This window comes from Podarcis liolepis (genome assembly GCF_965112155.1).
Source record: "Podarcis liolepis genome assembly, chromosome: Z".
In the NCBI taxonomy this organism is placed as follows: domain Eukaryota; kingdom Metazoa; phylum Chordata; class Lepidosauria; order Squamata; family Lacertidae; genus Podarcis; species Podarcis liolepis.
Window position 1 is genome coordinate 17,514,317 of NC_139570.1, and position 16,592 is coordinate 17,530,908.

Sequence of the window (16,592 nt, forward strand, 5' to 3'; positions counted from 1 at the left end):
TTTAATATGGACACTGTGGATGTCTGTAGAGAGAAAGAGAAATGGCCAGAAATGAGGGAGCCCGCTATGAAGACCCACCCGTACCCTTCTGTGGCCCCTTGGGAGGGCAGCAAGACAAGTACTAGTTGTGCATATTTATTTTCTCATATCTACTTTTTGGCCCATCAACTTCGAATTTAGCTCTCTGCTTGTTATGTATCGAGATTTAGGTTATTTTATTGTAATGTTTAGTGGATGCTACATTTACTGAAGTGTTTATTTTGTCTGACTTGGGTTGAAGTGTTCTGTAACAAGCATACGTTATGTATTTTTGATAATTAAGTTAAACGTTTTATTGGGATCAGATTCAGGTGTTGAGTTCACTGTGGAAAAGCAGCCCGTCAGCTAACGTATAACTGACTGGAGCCATGGATGGAAAACAATGGCTGAAAAGACCGGGCCTCATAAAGGAGAATGAAGGAGCAAGAACTTAGGAATGCAGGAAGCTGACTTATGCAGAGTCAGCCCATCAGGTCCATCTAGCTCAGTCATGTCTACATTGCCTGCCAGCATTTCTCCAGGGTTTCACGCAGGGGACATTCCTAGCCCTATCAGGAGAGTCCAGGGACTGAAACTGGGATCTTCTATATGCAAGGCAGGTGGTGGTATTTCATCCAGGAATCAAAACTGCACAGTGGATATTTAAATTCCACAGCCTCCAGCTCCACAACTTTATTTCAGTGACCCTTTCCCCTGTACACAGAACAGAAGGCAATACCATTTGAAATAAAGAACGCTCTCCAAGCATTCAGGCAGGGAACCTTTCCCAGCCCTTTAATAAAGGAGATGGTCAGGGATGGTACCTGGGACCTTCTGCATGCAAAGCGGTGTGCCGACCACTGAACTATGGTCTTTCCCCTAGAACAGGGTTTCCCAAACTTGGGTCTCCAGCTGTTTTTGGACTACAGTTCCCATCATCCCTGACCACTGACCCTGCTAGCTAGGGATGATGGGAGTTGTGGTTAAAAACAACAACAGCTGGAGTCCCAAATTTGGGGAACTCTGCCCTAGAAGAACCCTACTGCTGCAAAGGAGGCTAGACAAGCTGGGAGCTAGGGTTCAGGAGTGCCTCTAGCTTAAGTGGAAGCTTAATTGTCTGCAGTGATTGGCACGGTCCTATTTTTTGAGCAAGTGGGAGGAATAATCCAGCTAAAAAAGATAATCTCCATTGATGGGACAGGTGCACCCATGAGCACACACACAAACACATATGCATGCCCTAAGAAGATTCCTCACCATTCCCAACTCCAAGTCGGACTCCTCCCAAGAAATCGTTGCTGGAAAGGGGCTCCCGGTCCCACACAGTAAGCTCCAGGCAGATGTGCGGCAGCTCTTCAGGACTGATGTTGTTGTAGACCAAGGTGTGGTTGTAGTGGGGGTTCAGGCTCTTCTTCACAACTGGTGTCTTCCTTTTAGTGGCCTTGTTCCTCAGAGGGAGCAAATACCTGTGGACCAGGAAGGGGGAAATGCCTCTCTATTATTAAAGAGGCTCCTGCAACCAGGACTTGCAGAAATTGATAGCTTGGGGCGGGGGGTAGAAAACTCAGCATCTTTTGAAGATCTCTGCAAATTTCCTGTGCTTAAGAAGCTGCGGAGAGAATTCTCAGCAGCCACAAGAGGGCACCCTGCGAGCGCTTTTCCTGTGACCTGTAAAAGCAGAACTATGCGCCGTATGCATAGTTCAAAGTCAAAGTGCTCCTTTTCTATAAGAATCAGATCCAGCCCCTTTTAAAACTCAGAAGGATTTGCACAGCCCCAAATCAATTGCTACCCAGAGCCAAGCACACTTGTTTCATATTGCTGTGCAAGATACTACATGAAATGCAAAATGATTATTTCTATAATCAGATGCACACACAACCCCTGTGGTACCTGGGCAGGGCAACAATTAACTGTAAACCCTCAGTCTACAGCCTCCTTTCCTCCCACCACACAGATTTAGCAAGCTCCCATTTGCTCACCCCTTGACAAAGCTGTCAGATGTCCCTCCAGATTTGGCTGCTGTCAAGTTCTTGGCCTCTTTGATCCAGACCTGAAGTTCACCGCTGTCTTCCTTTTTGCCTAACAAAGAGACCCCTGTGATGAGCATGAACGGCAGGAGTTCCCCAGTCCCAAAGCTTCCTCTAACCAGGGTGGTATGAAAGCCACCCTACCAACCACACAGAACCGGAAAAGCCGATTGTTAGCAGAATTTAAGTCAATTTTCTAGACCTTATGGAGTTGAGGAAAGGTTTGGATATGAATAAAGAGAAAAACCAGACAGCTGCCCCGTGTATGGTTTCTGTTGCATTCAGAGGGGAAAACTGGTTGCATTACACTGAATCTTCACCTTTTCTTCCGTTTCCTGCATTGGCATGCTTAGCAGGTGGAATGAACTTCAAAGAAACCACCAATTCGCCTTTGTATTGAGGAGAAGCAGATGAGTCTGCAGCATTCTAGGACAGGAATGGGCAATGATAAATATCAGCACATCATTAATAAAAGGGTTGTACAACCAATCAGATTCCTGCAGGATTTACTGATGCAAGGAGATGACACTGAGATGGCTCTGTGTAAGATATGGAGGAGGGGGCTATTCTGAGGCAGGTTCTACAGATTGGGTGGGGGGTTTTCTAAAGTGGCTGTGAAGGAGAATAAATTAGGATACATATATATATATATATATATATATATATATATATATATAGGCAGGGAGGAGTGGCTCAAAGAATGCATAATGCCTCCACCCTTTCAGTGTCAAAATTGGCATTCCCAGGACAGCTTGCAAAGAGAACAAACAAAACATATTTTAAAAAGTAATCGAACCAAGAACATTATAGAGCAATCCCTGGGCCAAAAAAATTCTGCGGAAGCTTCAAAGAATTAAAATATTGAGAAAAGAAGCAATTAAAATGATTGAAAATGTGCGAAAATGGGAGAGATCTTCACCTGCAACTGGAATTACAACAAAACTGGTGGCAAGCAAGATTCCCTGTTTGTTATTTAAACCAAAACCGCAGCTGAACACAGAGGCAATGAACTAGAAGCTTGAGAACCGAGTTTAGCAAGACTTCCTGGAGCTCCCAAGAAACCTGTTTCAGCTGAAGCTACATGACGGGGGGACCACGGAAGCAAGCAGTGGGGTGGGGCAAACCTTGCCATGCAGGGGGAGGCACTCCTCCAATGGGCTCTCAAAGTTCCAGGTGTCCATCGGGACCTCCACCTCTCCCAAGAAAGTGTTCCGGCCAAAACGGTCGTGGTGCCAGACAGAGAACTGCAAGGTCCTCGTCAGCAGGAGGGCCTTGCTGATCTCATACTGCAAGAAAACGAAAAAGAGAGGGTGCGTATTTAGCAAGGATAGCTTCCACAGAGGACCACAACCTACACAAGCCTGGCTAGCCCCCTGCCCACAACTCTCAGACACCTTGAGCAGCTCGTTGTACAGTGGGTTGACGGTGTTCCGTTTGATGGTGGTTTTCCGCTTCCCTGAGCGGGATTTGTCCGGGAGGAGGTATGTCTTCACATACCTGCGAGAGACAAAACATGTAGGTTTACACCTTGCCCAGTTATCTCCCTTTCCTTCCATGGTCCCACCCACCTCTGTTTAATGGTGATGAGACTGGCGAAGCAGGCAGTTTTGGATAAAGTGGCCGTGCAATTGCATTGGTGTGCTGAGAGGCGGGATGTATCCACACAGTGAGTCCTTACAAAAAACAACTATTTGCTGAGGGCCACCCCCACCCCCCAAAACCCCACATTTTTAGATGGTTCACACTGGTGTGTGAAACACTTCAACTACAGATTGCAGCCCTCCTCGTGATTACTCTTAATGTAGTGCACTGGGCTAAAACTGGGGAAACCAGCGATAAGACCCCAGCAGCCTCAGTCATGAAAACCACCAGGTTGCCTTGAATCACTCACCATCTCAGCGTAAACTATTTTGCTAAAAATGGGGCAAGGGCTGGAGAAGGAGAGAACACTGTTAGCTGTCCTTGGAGGAATGGCAGGATAAAAAAGTGATAAATCCATAAATGCAAATTGGCATATTTTAAAATATAACACAGTGCCTTTATCAAAAAAAATGCATTTGAGGGTGCTGTACACACTTCCTCTCGCATAACTATTCTGTATTGGAAGCACAGCACTGCAATTTTGTCCCAAAAGCAGCCCACATTTAGCCATGCTAAAAGAGTGTTTGATTAAAATGTGTGTTCATTCGTTCAAAGCGCTTTTACACCTGCTTTTGATCCCTCTTAAATTAAAAATTATACAACAAATGAAAAAGTACACGTGAACACAATGGAACTCAATTTCAGGCATCACATTAAAAAAAAAAACAACCACACACATGGTTTGCATTCACCGTACTTTAGAACCAAACCTGGCCCATAGCTGAGCTTTCAAATAAATCTAGGAAACACACGGTTTACAACTGGTTGTCTGCTTTTGCTTTCTACCTCCTGTCTCTAGGAGGGAGAGCAGCTGATGCTGCAATTACATTTCTAAACTATAGTCAAGCTTCCTCAGCTACTAATCTGTACCATATCCAAACCGACCCACTTAATTTGTTGCTACGGGTTGGAAACCAAACCACTTATTCCTGTCCTACTGCTAGGTGTAAGCTCACCCACATAAGCAGGAGAGTCCAATGTCCCTCCTCCCCACACATCCAGCACAAGATGATGCACACTCACGGGTTGGAGCGCTTCTTGGCCTCGTCAGCACAGGCCAACTGGCGACACTCCTTCACGTGGATGAAGAGAGTCTGCACCTTCTGCTCATAGCTCAGGGAGAAGGCAATTTCTCCCGTAACACAGACATTGCCAAAGTCGCCCGCCTCGCTGTAGATACTGACCATGCTTCCCAAAGTGCTCTGAGAAAAGAAGAGAAGCAGCATCGTTTACCATCCACTGAATTCTGCCTTCCTGGCCCAGATTCAACCAATGTCACCATGAGATTCTGCTGCACATGCAGACCAGCTACTGTAACCAACTCCGAAAGGTTTTTAACCAAAATGTTCAACCTACATTTCCATCCAAAAAGTGGGGGCAGCGTTCAGTCTGTTGTAGCAAAACAACAGGGCAGTTAAAAGATTGGGGGGGGTATTGTTTTAATTATTTGCTTGTGTTTTTACCTTGCGTTTTTATCCCATGATCCATCCTTAGATCTTGTGATGAAGGGTGGTATATAAATAATAAGAACAACAATAATAATTTGGCACAGCATAATTTGTTCAGGAGGTGAGAAGGCCTCTGATCCTTGAAAGTTTATGCTGCTTTAAAAATCTGTTCATCCTTAAGGTCCCAACACAGCTTTCGTTTTTTGTTTCAATCCCATCATTGAATTCCACCACTTCCTGCATGGATAGGAAGAGTGACTGTCCTATCTGACAGCAACGGAGGCAAAGAAGCCCCCCTACCCTGGAGATCACCTATCTTAATCCAGCTGCGCTAACGGGGGAAGAGCCGTAGCTCAGTAGTAGGGCATCTGCTTTGCATGCATCTCCAGGTAGGATTGGGAATATCTGTCTGAAACCCTGGAGAGCTTCTGCCAGTCAGCGTAGTAGACAACACTGAGCAAGATAGACCAGTGGTCGGACTCAGCATCAGGCAGTTTTCCTGTGACATATTAAGCTGACCCACTGAGTTACGGTGCATTTGCTTTATGAATGAAATTCTACTGTCGGTTTTGTGCTGTTCACCACCACGATCTATTCCCCTCACCTTGTAATGCTGATGGTTTAGACTTTTTTTGTAAATAGAATGTATTGTAATAAATAAATATCTTGGGCTTGATAGGAATGCAGGAGGAGGAACATTATGCTCTGTAAGCCAAGTATGGAGAACCCATGTCACCCTCTAGAGATTTCTGGGACCACAATTCCCATCAGCCTTGACCATTGGTCATGCTGCCTGGGGGCTGATGGGAGCTGGAGTCCCACAGGTTCCCCACCCTTCTTCAAAAGAGTCCTAGGCAACAGGCATTGGTACCGGGACCCACCGAAGATGTACCGCTGCGCATGCTGCATCTGGCTGTCCTCCTCCGGTGAATCTCTACCAGGCTGTCTATGTCCTCCTCTTCCTCTTCCTAGAGAAGAAAACACACACAGCTGAGCTTCATCCTAAACAGCATCAGCACAACTTCCCAAAGGGAAGACTGCTGGCTCAATCTGCAGCCCCAGACAAGTTCATCACCGCCCTCCTCCAGTGTCTTGTTTTATTATGAGCTATTAAGTGCATCTTTATTTTGCATACCATCACTTCTTTTTACAGCTGTGCTTATGCCCCCAGGTCAAAAGGCTCTCTTGACTGTGTCATATGAAATGAGAAACCACCCAGCCAAATGAGCTGCTAAGCTGCATCTATGCACCACCTCCAAAAGCAAAGACAGAGGTTCCTTCACCAAAATACTGACATAGCCACAGCAGGAGCTCTTGGAAGTTCAGCACCCCGGGTGGTTGTGAGGGTTGCCTCTATAATTGGGCTGGTCCTGCTTAAGGAATTGCCTCCCTCTTTATGTCCCATAACGGTATCTTTTTTAGACTCAAGGAAGTCCATTAATACTACCCCTACATCAAATATCCCCAGGACGCAGAGAGCGCTTCTCAGTATTTGACTCTGGAACAACCTTCCGTAACATTGGTGTGGGAAATCTCAAGCCACCCCCCCTCTCCCCAAGCCACACCACTTCAGTGGAGTGCATTGTTTGGAGGTCTTCCTGCACTCCAGCAGAATCCTCAGTACAGAGGTACCTCTGGTTGCAAACAGGATCCGTTCCGGAGGCCCATTCACAACATGACAAGAGCGCAACCCACAGCGGCGCATCTGCGCACGCGCGGGTTGCAATTCGCCGCTTCTGTGCATGCGCGTGACGTCATTTTGCGTGTCTGCGCATGCGCGAGCGGCGAAACCCGGAAGTAACCCTTTCCGGTACTTCCGGGTCACCGCAGGACGTAACCTGAAAGAACGTAACATGAAGTGGACATAACATGAGGTATGACTGTAACCTGAATCTCTGAAATGCCTTATAAAAGGCAGGAGACAAGGTGAATCACCAGCTAGGGGAAGAAAAGAAACCCCGCCCTTTAAGGTGGAGGAAAACCTCCCCCTTCCTACCTAAACAGTGTCAGCAGCATGAGGGAAGGAATGGAAGCTGATGCCCAAGGGGGGGAAAACCCAAAATCTCAGGTTCTGGCTTTAGGAGCACTAAACCAGCATCACCTGTGAGCACTACAGGTACAGCCAGTCTGGGGGGCGGGTGGGGGGGCTTCTCCTACAGGAGGAGGCAAATCTGCATGGCTCTGCCATAGGCGTGCCATCTTAAAAGTGTTCAGTGTCCTCTGGGGGTCTCTGGTGAATTAGCCTACTGTATAAAGGTAAAATAAACATTTTTTTGCTCTGCCCACTTTTGCTTCTGGGCCTACCTACCACTGACACCTGGCTCCCCTGAAGGGAATGTGGGCCTCAGGCTAAAAAAAGCTCCCTTAGGAGACTCACCATCTCAACGTTGAGGCCTGGGACTGATTTGCTTCTGTCTCCTAGAGGCCCACTTTCAATAACAGGCTCCTCTGGTCGCAGGTCAATCACTGACTTTGTGTATTCTGTGACAGAAGTAGGTCAGGAGAAGAGAGAGCTACCGCTTTTAGCATGATAGAGCCAAGAGGTCACAGAACCACTACCCAAACCTAACCCTTTATCCACCACCACCACCCCAATCCAAGAGGATTGTCCCAAACAGGTGCTTGTCCAAACTTCCTTTGGAGAAGGTTCATGGCTGAGTTAGGATCTGAACGTGGATCTCTCCAGTTTAAATACAGCAGCTTAACCACTGCACCACCCTGGCCAGCATAACATTGCATCTAAGGGTCTTTTACCTGAAGGCCTCTGAACTCTCCTGGGATTCTTCTTGAACAAGGTTTCATTCTCATCAGCTGAAGCTGCACCATGGATCCCCAAACGAGCGTCCTAGGAAAGAATACGCTAACATCACAAAAACATAAACAAGACCCTCACACAACCACCATCCCACACACTGGTCTGCAGGTAGAAAGAATAAGGAAATCTGATTCCCAAAAGCATTTGGTCAGCCCAAGCTTTAGGACAAGCGCCAAAGGCTGTTTGGTACTTTTGAGTCCAGCAGCTTTAGATGTGCAGATGAGTTACGATAGCCCACCCAATACTACACTCTGCCAAGCAATACAACCAACAATGACCAATGTGAAAAAGGTTGGGGTGCCCTGGAAAGCGAAAGTCCTGCATTTCCCAAGACACCTGCTGTCATATGACAGTGCCCAAGCACGTGCAAAGAAACCTGTTGTTTCAGCAAGCCACATGCAAAGCAGCAGTGCAAACCTACACCATCTGAATCGGAGGGGAGAGCCTCTCTAAAGCGGCTGGGGAGCGTCAGGCTGGATGCATTGGACCCTGAAGGGCTGATAGCTTTTGTCCTCTCTTGTTGAGGGCTGCAAAGAAACAAAAAGCAGGGAGATCATAAGAACATCTTTCCTGGAGCAGACCAAGGAAATTCATCTCTCTGAACAGGGTATCCTCCAGACTTGTTTTCTGCAGTTGTTTTCTGCAATGCATCATCAACGCAATAATAGTGAATTAGTGATATGCACACTGTTCTGCTCTATTAGTAGCTCTGCTCCGCTTCCTCGATGTTATCACACGACTGCTATCTGAAGGGTGCTCTTGCTCTATAGCACAGCCAAAGCAGAACCAATAAGAAATTCCTGGAACATTTGTGGGAGGAAGAGCAGGGAGCTTATATGCGAGGATTGGAAATGGAAAAGTATGTCTGCCTGGAAATTTCTGCAGTCACACTGAGAATGGGATCAGCTGAGGCACAGAAGAAGAAAAACCACTAACCCTTCCATTTAGCAACAACTGTAAACCTGCATGAATTTAGGCGATCCTTTTTTAAAGACTTAGCCAGCTGCCACATGTTGTGCAGCAACGAATTCCATAAATTGAGAAGTGCATTGGGTCAATAGATCTTTCCTTTTGTCTGTTTCAGCCTTCCCCCACCTGTACGCCCCACCCCAGATGTTTCTGGACTCCTGCTCTCATCAGTCCCACCTAAGATCAGGAATTGATGGGAATTGTAGTCCAACAATATCTGGAAGGCTGGTCAGGATGGGAAAGGAGGCTGGTCAATGCTTTATTTGTAGTATTACCGGAGGCAGAAAATAAAATTCTGCTTTCTTTCTCTGCACCATGCATGAAGTTATTTCCCAGCATGAGTTCACTGAGGACCACCCCAAAAGCAGAGGCACAGGTTCTGCAGGCAATATCCTGACCCCCAGCAAGCCACCCCCACCTCAGGCATTCAGTATATGAAAGGGTTAGGGCGGAAAGTCTGAAAAGGGCTTTTGTCTCCCCCAACTTACCTCCCTTTTCTCTCCCTCTAATCAAACCTCATCCATTCGTCTTCTCTCTTCCCCCAGTTGAGCTCAACAGATTAAACAGCCTGGAATGCTCCTGTGATTCTAAAGCAGCACATTCTAAAACAAGGATGGCTCTCTCCCACCAGAAGTTCATAGCATCATGGAGTTGGAAGGGACCCCAAGGACCATCTAGTCCAACCCCCTGCAATGCAGGAATCTCAACTAGAACATGTCAGGTGGCTATCCAACCAGATAGGGAAAAAGCACAATGCAACCTCCATTATCTAGGCCATCCACTAGTTCACTAAATAGAAGTGACATTCATAGGTTATCATAGCAAGTCGTATCGCAGAGGAGATTTACATGAAGTTGATATGGATCTCTCTACGTTTAGCTTGCTACAAGCAAACCAGGTGAGAAAAAGCTGAAGGGCACATAAATGGCAGTCTGTGTGCACCCTCCATTTCAGCAAATAAAGAAATTAACTGTGGTGGAAAGCATTGCTCAAGCAGCGCAGGAATTGTCCTATGGTACCTCTGGATTCCATCACCCTATGGTTCTTTTCAAACATTCAAAAGGCACTACAGAAAACAAGTGAATTGCATCATGTCACAAACCGCTGGCATAAAAATGATTGCTCATTCTGAAAAGTGGTGTTTTTGGATATTAGTAAGAATCAACTGGCTGGAGAAAATAACTAGTTTTAGAGAGCATTGAAATTATTAGGGTTGTGGTTCAGCAACTCTAGGAGAGCCACAGATTCCCCTACAGATTGGGATATACACCTTATAGGAATCGGAACTGGTCTTTTCAAACCTGGGGCCAGGAGCTGTAGGAGAAGAGACAGTGCGGAAGCCATCCAGACTCATGTTCTCAGTGGATTCTGTGTCACTCCTTGCATCTCGGAGCTCCAAGTGATCAGGGGTCAAGCTGGAAGAAACAGTCTAGACAGGTGAACGGCAATAAGGGGCTTGGTGGAAGAGCCCAAGTTCAATCCCTGGCATCTCTAGTTCAAAGGATCAGGCAGCAGAGAACACAAAGACATAGGAAGCTGCCTCATACAAAGTCAAATCATTGATGTACCCAGCTCATCACTGTCTACACCAGATGTGGAGAACATTGCGCAAGAAGAACTCTATTATCTCAGTAGAAAAGCTGTTGGGGGTCTCTGTTCCGGTAATAGGTGGGGGAAGAGGAGACATACAACACACTCATCATACACAAGGCTATTTTCCATGAAATGTGCGGCATATTTCATCAATGCACAGCTGAACGGCAGACCTTGCCTTCTTACAGCTATTCTAAACCTCTGGTCTTAAAATGCAATGGCATCCTGAAAACTGCCTGCATGCAAATGCAAAATGCATAGGTAAAGGTATCGGGACCCCTGACCATTAGGTCCAGTCATGGCCAATTCTGGGGTTGCGGTGCTCATCTCGCTTTATTGGCTGAGGGAGCTGGCGTACAGCTTCCAGGTTATGTGGCCAGCATAACTAAGCCGCTTCTGGTGAACCAGAGCAGCGCACAGAAACGCCATTTACCTTCCCGCTGGAGTGGTACCTATTAATCTACTTGCACTTTGATGTGCTTTCGAACTGCTAGGTTGGTAGGAGCAGGGACCAAGCAACGGGAGCTCACCCCGTGATGGAGATTCGAACCACCGACCTTCTAATCGGCAAGCCCTAGGCTCTGTGGTTTAACCCACAGTGCCACCCCCGTCCCAAAATTCATAGGCCAGTGCTTTTCAACCAATGTGCTGTAGCAACACCGGCCTCTTTCCTTCCTTCCCTTCCTTTGATGCCCTCCTGCATCTCTGCCTCCCAAAGGCTTGATTGGCTGTTTGTTGCAGCAGCCCTGGCTACAAACTCCCCAGGCGAATGGTGCCTCTGGGGCTTGCCAGGAGCTGCTACCCAAGCCCCTGTGGGTCAGTGTGAGGAAGCACCTCTCTTTGGGAGCGGGCTGGGCAACTCAGAGACCATGGGTTGCAGAAGTGGCTGCTCAGAGGACTCCCAAGGAGAGGGGACAAGAGAGGAGGCTGAGTGAACACTCAACAAGGGAGGGTGTTCAAAAAGTGGTGAAGGGCTGCCAGCTCTGCAGGCAAGATATAACTGGGCTCCTGAGCCCCGCAGGGATGCTGCAGAAAGAATGTAGTTGGTCAAGGGAGCTGTGGAATCAAAAAGGTTGAAAACCTCTGGCATATACACTTCCTGCATACCTGAAGGAATGTAAGTATGCGGATATTTTCCCTTAATATGCTTTGATACTCACTGCCGCTAGTGAGAGGGATGAAACAGAGTCCCGTTGCTGCAACAGCCCCAGCATGGCGGAGCAAGAAGGGGTGGGTGGGAGAGAGAGAGTCACCTGGGATCCTTGCGTTCCTGCTGGGGACTCTTTGGTACTGCCTTGGAGGAACCTTTGGTATCGGTGAGCTGGGCCTTCTGCAGAAGAGCTTGCCCTGCTGTCTCCCTTTTGTTAGCTAAAAGAGAAGGGATAAAAATAACAAACCTTTTAGGGTCAATGCACACATACTGGGAGCAGTCCCCATTTATTCACGACATTTCCACCTCACCTTTCCCCCACAAGGAGCTCAAGGTTGTACACAGGATGCATCCTCCACCCAGCTAACAACCTTGAGGTAGGTTCATTCAATAGTTAACATTTATATAAAGGTAACGGTAAAGGTAAAGGACCCCTGACAGTTAAGTCCAGTCGCGAACGACTCTGGGGTTGCGGCGCTCATCTCGCTTTAGAGGCAAAGGGAGCTGGCGTTTGTCCGGAGACAGTTTTTCCAGGTCATGTGGCCAGCATGACTAAGCCGCTTCTGGTGAAACCAGAGCAGCGCACAGAAACACCATTTACCTTCCCACTGAATCAGTACCTATTTATCTACTTGCACTTTGATGTGCTTTCGAACTGCTAGGTTGGCAGGAGCTGGGACAAAGCAATGGGAGCTCACCCCGTCGCGGGGATTCGAACCGCAGATCTTTCGATCAGCAAGCCCTAGGCTCTGTGGTTTAGACCATAGAGCCACCCGCGTCAAACCCAGTTCACTCAGTGGCTATATATAGTGCAGAGCTAGCCAATCTGTAGCCCTCCATATATTGTCAAAAACACCACTCCCATCATCCTAGGAACTTGGCAATTAGGAGGAAATGGAAACTTCTGAAAAGCTGGAATCTTTGAGTGGGGGAGTGATTTTTTTCAAATATATCTTTTGGCCTCATTAACTGTTAACACCAAAGCAAACCATGACTTAGGAGTGAATGAACAAGCAAACAAGTTGATGCATTGGGGTGGGGGGAATTACAGCTGCTTTGCTCCTCCCTGTTCCTGCTGCTGCCACACTAGCTGGAATTAAGCCATGGTTTGGCTTAGCATTACATCTGTACTCAGGCTTATGGTTTGTTTCGTTCCAGACAGACCACAAACTGTGCCCAGTATTTTTTGGGGGGTGAGCTTGTGGTCACAATTTCAGGTTCAGGTGTGCCAAACCATGGCTTAGCTTCCAGTGGTGCAGCTGCAATACAAACAGGGAAGGAGCAAAGGGACCACAGATTTCTGACTGCTCACCAGCACACTTGCTTGTTCAGGCTAAAGTATCATTTGCCATAATGTTATGTGCAAACAAGGCTACTGTCTATAATCTAGAAAACTGGTTAATGCAGTTATTGTGGAACCAGTGTTATAGAAAATTGAATAGTGTTAAGAGACCATTAGAGCAGAGAGGAGCCAGGAGGAGGAGGGGGGGGGGAATTCTGAGGGACCCAGAAGCTGGACTGAGCAATGTAAATGGATAAATACAGAATAAAACACAGTAGCTGAACAAAAGAATACAATACAGTAGCTGACAGAGTTTCTCTCTGCTTATTTGCTGGCTTTTCAAACTTTTTTTTCCTAAAATCATTTCCTCAAATGATGTTTAACTTGGTGTCTTCCTAAAACTGTAAGCAAAGAATAATTTGTTTCAGAAAAACTTGGTCCAAGGCCTTGTCATTTACCCCACACCCAAGGGCTGTGCCACTTTACCCAGTACAGTGGTACCTCAGGTTACAAACGCTTCGGGTTACAAACTCTGCTAACCCGAAGTAGTACCTCGGGTTACGAACTTTGCCCTAGGATGAGAATGGAAATCACATGCCGGCGGCACAGCGGAAGCGGGAGGCCCCATTAGTGAAAGCGCGCCTCAGGTTAAGAATGGTTTTGGGTTAAGAATGGCCCTCCAAAATGAATTAAGTTCGTAACCTGGGGTACCACTGTATCAGGAGTAGGTTGGACCAATTCATGTCCAAAATATTCAATGGAGGAAGTCAGGGAAAAAATAGACATCCATTTGGTGGCAGCAAGGAGGAAGAAAGAGGGGTTGGTAAGGCTGCTTTGCTTGCTTGCTTGCTTGCCTCCCTTCCTTCTCAGCAGCCCATGCCATCACCATGGCTGAAGAATGAAAATACACAGGATATTGAGAAGATACAGATAGCTCAAGTAAGCAAGCCAAGCTAGATTTCTAAAAGGGTGGGGAGAGTGTGGAGAATGTAAAGAGTTTGCTGACCAGGACATGAATTGTCAGCTAATAAGTTATTTGGGGCAACTTTTGATTCTGCTTAATTGGAAAATACAAACAAAAATCCTGCATAAGAACCAGCAGCTACGGACTCTTTGCTCCTCTTCAGACCAAGAACTGTCAAGAAATCCTACCCTGTGGTTTGCGCCGAAGAGACATTCGAATGATGTCGCTGCCCAGCCTGCTAGCAAATCGATTTACTCTTTGGTCATAGAACCAGTCACCAGTAGATTTCTTCAGCTCCCTGCAGAGAGAGAGAGAGAGAGAGAGAGAGAGAGAGAGAAGAGTGCTGCAAAATACCATTTGTAACAATTTAATCACTTATGTTCATCTCAGTTTTTACCATCACTCGGTTTTTCTGAAGCATGGATGATTACACAACTATGTATAATAGAATTTGGCTTCCTGAGTTGTTGTTTCATTAAAATAAACACCCCAAGTTTCTAGCCCTCATTAATGTATGGGGGGAACACTTTATGGAAACCTATAGATGTTTTGTTGCTGACTTTGGGATTTTGCAGACACAGCTTTGAAGCAGGAACAGCAAAGCTCCCCGTAGGTAGTTATCAAGGGTGTGTTAGCATGGGGCCCTCCCACTGCCCAAATAATTCCACAGCAACATTCTTGGCTCAATAAATCTTGCACCAGTCTCATGGCCTTGGCGGCAAGAACCCAGCCTCGCTAACTGTATTCGCCGTGCTTTTCTACAAAGGAAAATAAAAAGAATGCACAGAGGTTTAAATTATTGAGCAGGACAGTTAAAACTCCTGAATCCTAAAGCCTTTAATAATAATAATAATAATAATAATAATAATAATAATAATAATAATAATAAATTTTATTTATATCCCGCCCTCCCCAGCCGAAGCCGGGCTCAGGGCGGCTAACAACAATAATCAAACAATTAAAAATATTTCATTATAAAAATTAATTAAAATCGGATTGATGGCAACCGATTAAGCAAAATTCTGTGCAGGTTGCCAGAGGAGGGAGTCAGGCTGCGCCCTGACCAAAGGCCTGGCGGAACAACTCTGTCTTGCAGGCCCTGCGGAAAGATGTCAGGTCCCGCAGGGCCCTAGTCTCTTGTGACAGAGCATTCCACCAGATTGGAGCCGCAGCCGAGAAGGCCCTGGCTCTAGTTGAGGCCAGCCTAACCTCTCTGAGGCCTGGGACCTTTAGACAAAACAAGTTGTGCGTAAATGTTGAGGGCTAGAATCTTGCATGTTTTCCTTTAAATAAAAAGCTGGTTCTAAGCTGTACATCAAAAACTGGGTTCAAACATGTGGGTTCAGAGACAATAAACAGCCGCAGCTGGAAGAGACAAGGAAGAGGAAGCACAAGGACAGGAAGTAGCACTGGCAAACTCAAGCTGCCAAACTTACGCCTCCTTGGTGCAGACTTTGCAGCGCCAGGAACTGTTGGCACTATAGGAGCGGCAGTCCCGGCACACCAGATGGTTGCAGCCGCGGCAAGTATTGGCTTTGGGGCTGATCCGCCCCAGGCTCTGCTGACAGCGGGCGCACGTCCTCTCGCTGTAGCGCTGGCTTCCCCTCTTGGCTCCCTTTCTGCGGATCTCCAGTAGCTCATTCTTCAGACGCCTGTTTCAAGGAGCACAAAGCGGGAATGACTAAAGACTACCACATACAAAGGAAGGGAGCCTAAGATCCCATACATCTCACAGCATCCGCTCCAGAAATCCAGGTGCTGCTTGGCCCTGCTAAGGCTTGCATCCGTGAAGATGGTACTCTTAGGTCTAAGCTATCTGAAAGAGAGTATGCCCTCAGTTGAACCTGATCAGGTTCCGAGAGGCCCTTCTCTCGGTCCCGCCACCCTCACTTGACGCGGACGCGGCAGAGGGCCTTCTCAGTGGCTGATCCCAGACTGTGCAACTCCCTCCCTGGAGAAGCCGAACTGGCTCCCTCCTTGCTGTCCTTCCGCCAGGAGGTGAAGACCTCCTTGTCCCAACAGGCTTTGGCGAATTGGTTGCTTCTAATGATGCCCTGCTGTTTTTATTGTATAGGCACCCCCCCCACACACACACACAATTGACTTGTGCGCAACCGCCCATATGCGCAGCGCTGGGAGGTAAATGCAGAAATAGAATCATACCAGACAATGGCAGGAGAGAGCTGGAGAGTCCTCGTGGCTCGTGAGGAGACTCTCCCCAAAGAGGACGTCAGTGAGGGCGGAGGAAGCCCCAAAGAGACTGGAGGGACAGTGAGGCTTTGTTTACTCTGCTCAGCCTCCCTGCCTAACAGCTGATGTGTGCATTGGTTCAGAAGGAGGAGCTGCTTCTCTGCACAGCCTCCAGCCGGTCCTAGAGCTTCAACTTTAGTTGAAGGGAGATTTGTGTGGGGAGAGAGATCTGGAGAGCAGGAAAACCCGGGCGTTTAGAGGCTTTTTAGAGGGTGCGCCCAACCTACACAATTTTCCCTTATGTGCATGGGGGGCCTGGAACATAACCCCCATGTAAGGGGAGGGGGGGTCACCTGTAATTATTTGCACAGTTTTAATTCTATCAATGTTTCATTGTTTTTTAATTACCGTTTCTCCCCCATAATGTTTTAAGCTGTTCTTATTTTTATCTGTAAACCACATTGAATGCCTCTCAGGGAAAAAGGCTAGGTA

The 16,592-nt window shown here is 47.1% G+C and overlaps 1 protein-coding gene across 2 annotated transcripts in view; it reads right to left on the minus strand.

The window, feature by feature from the left end:
* The window catches only part of SYTL4 (synaptotagmin like 4), a 31,004-nt gene that overhangs the window by 1,677 nt on the left and 12,735 nt on the right, over positions 1-16,592 (minus strand). Inside the window, exons 3-16 of one of the 2 annotated variants that reach the window (XM_083484728.1) lie at positions 15,347-15,562; positions 14,099-14,208; positions 11,768-11,882; positions 10,223-10,336; positions 8,374-8,479; positions 7,892-7,982; positions 7,515-7,618; positions 6,019-6,105; positions 4,713-4,891; positions 3,443-3,545; positions 3,173-3,334; positions 2,369-2,474; positions 2,001-2,100; positions 1,276-1,484 (exon numbers count right to left, since the gene is read on the minus strand). In XM_083484728.1, coding sequence (XP_083340854.1) covers positions 1,276-1,484; positions 2,001-2,100; positions 2,369-2,474; positions 3,173-3,334; positions 3,443-3,545; positions 4,713-4,891; positions 6,019-6,105; positions 7,515-7,618; positions 7,892-7,982; positions 8,374-8,479; positions 10,223-10,336; positions 11,768-11,882; positions 14,099-14,208; positions 15,347-15,562 — 1,802 coding nt within the window. Of the gene's footprint in view, positions 1-1,275; positions 1,485-2,000; positions 2,101-2,368; positions 2,475-3,172; positions 3,335-3,442; positions 3,546-4,712; positions 4,892-6,018; positions 6,106-7,514; positions 7,619-7,891; positions 7,983-8,373; positions 8,480-10,222; positions 10,337-11,767; positions 11,883-14,098; positions 14,746-15,137; positions 15,176-15,346; positions 15,563-16,592 lie in introns of those variants that run through there. The other variant, XM_083484729.1, reaches the window with a different exon arrangement.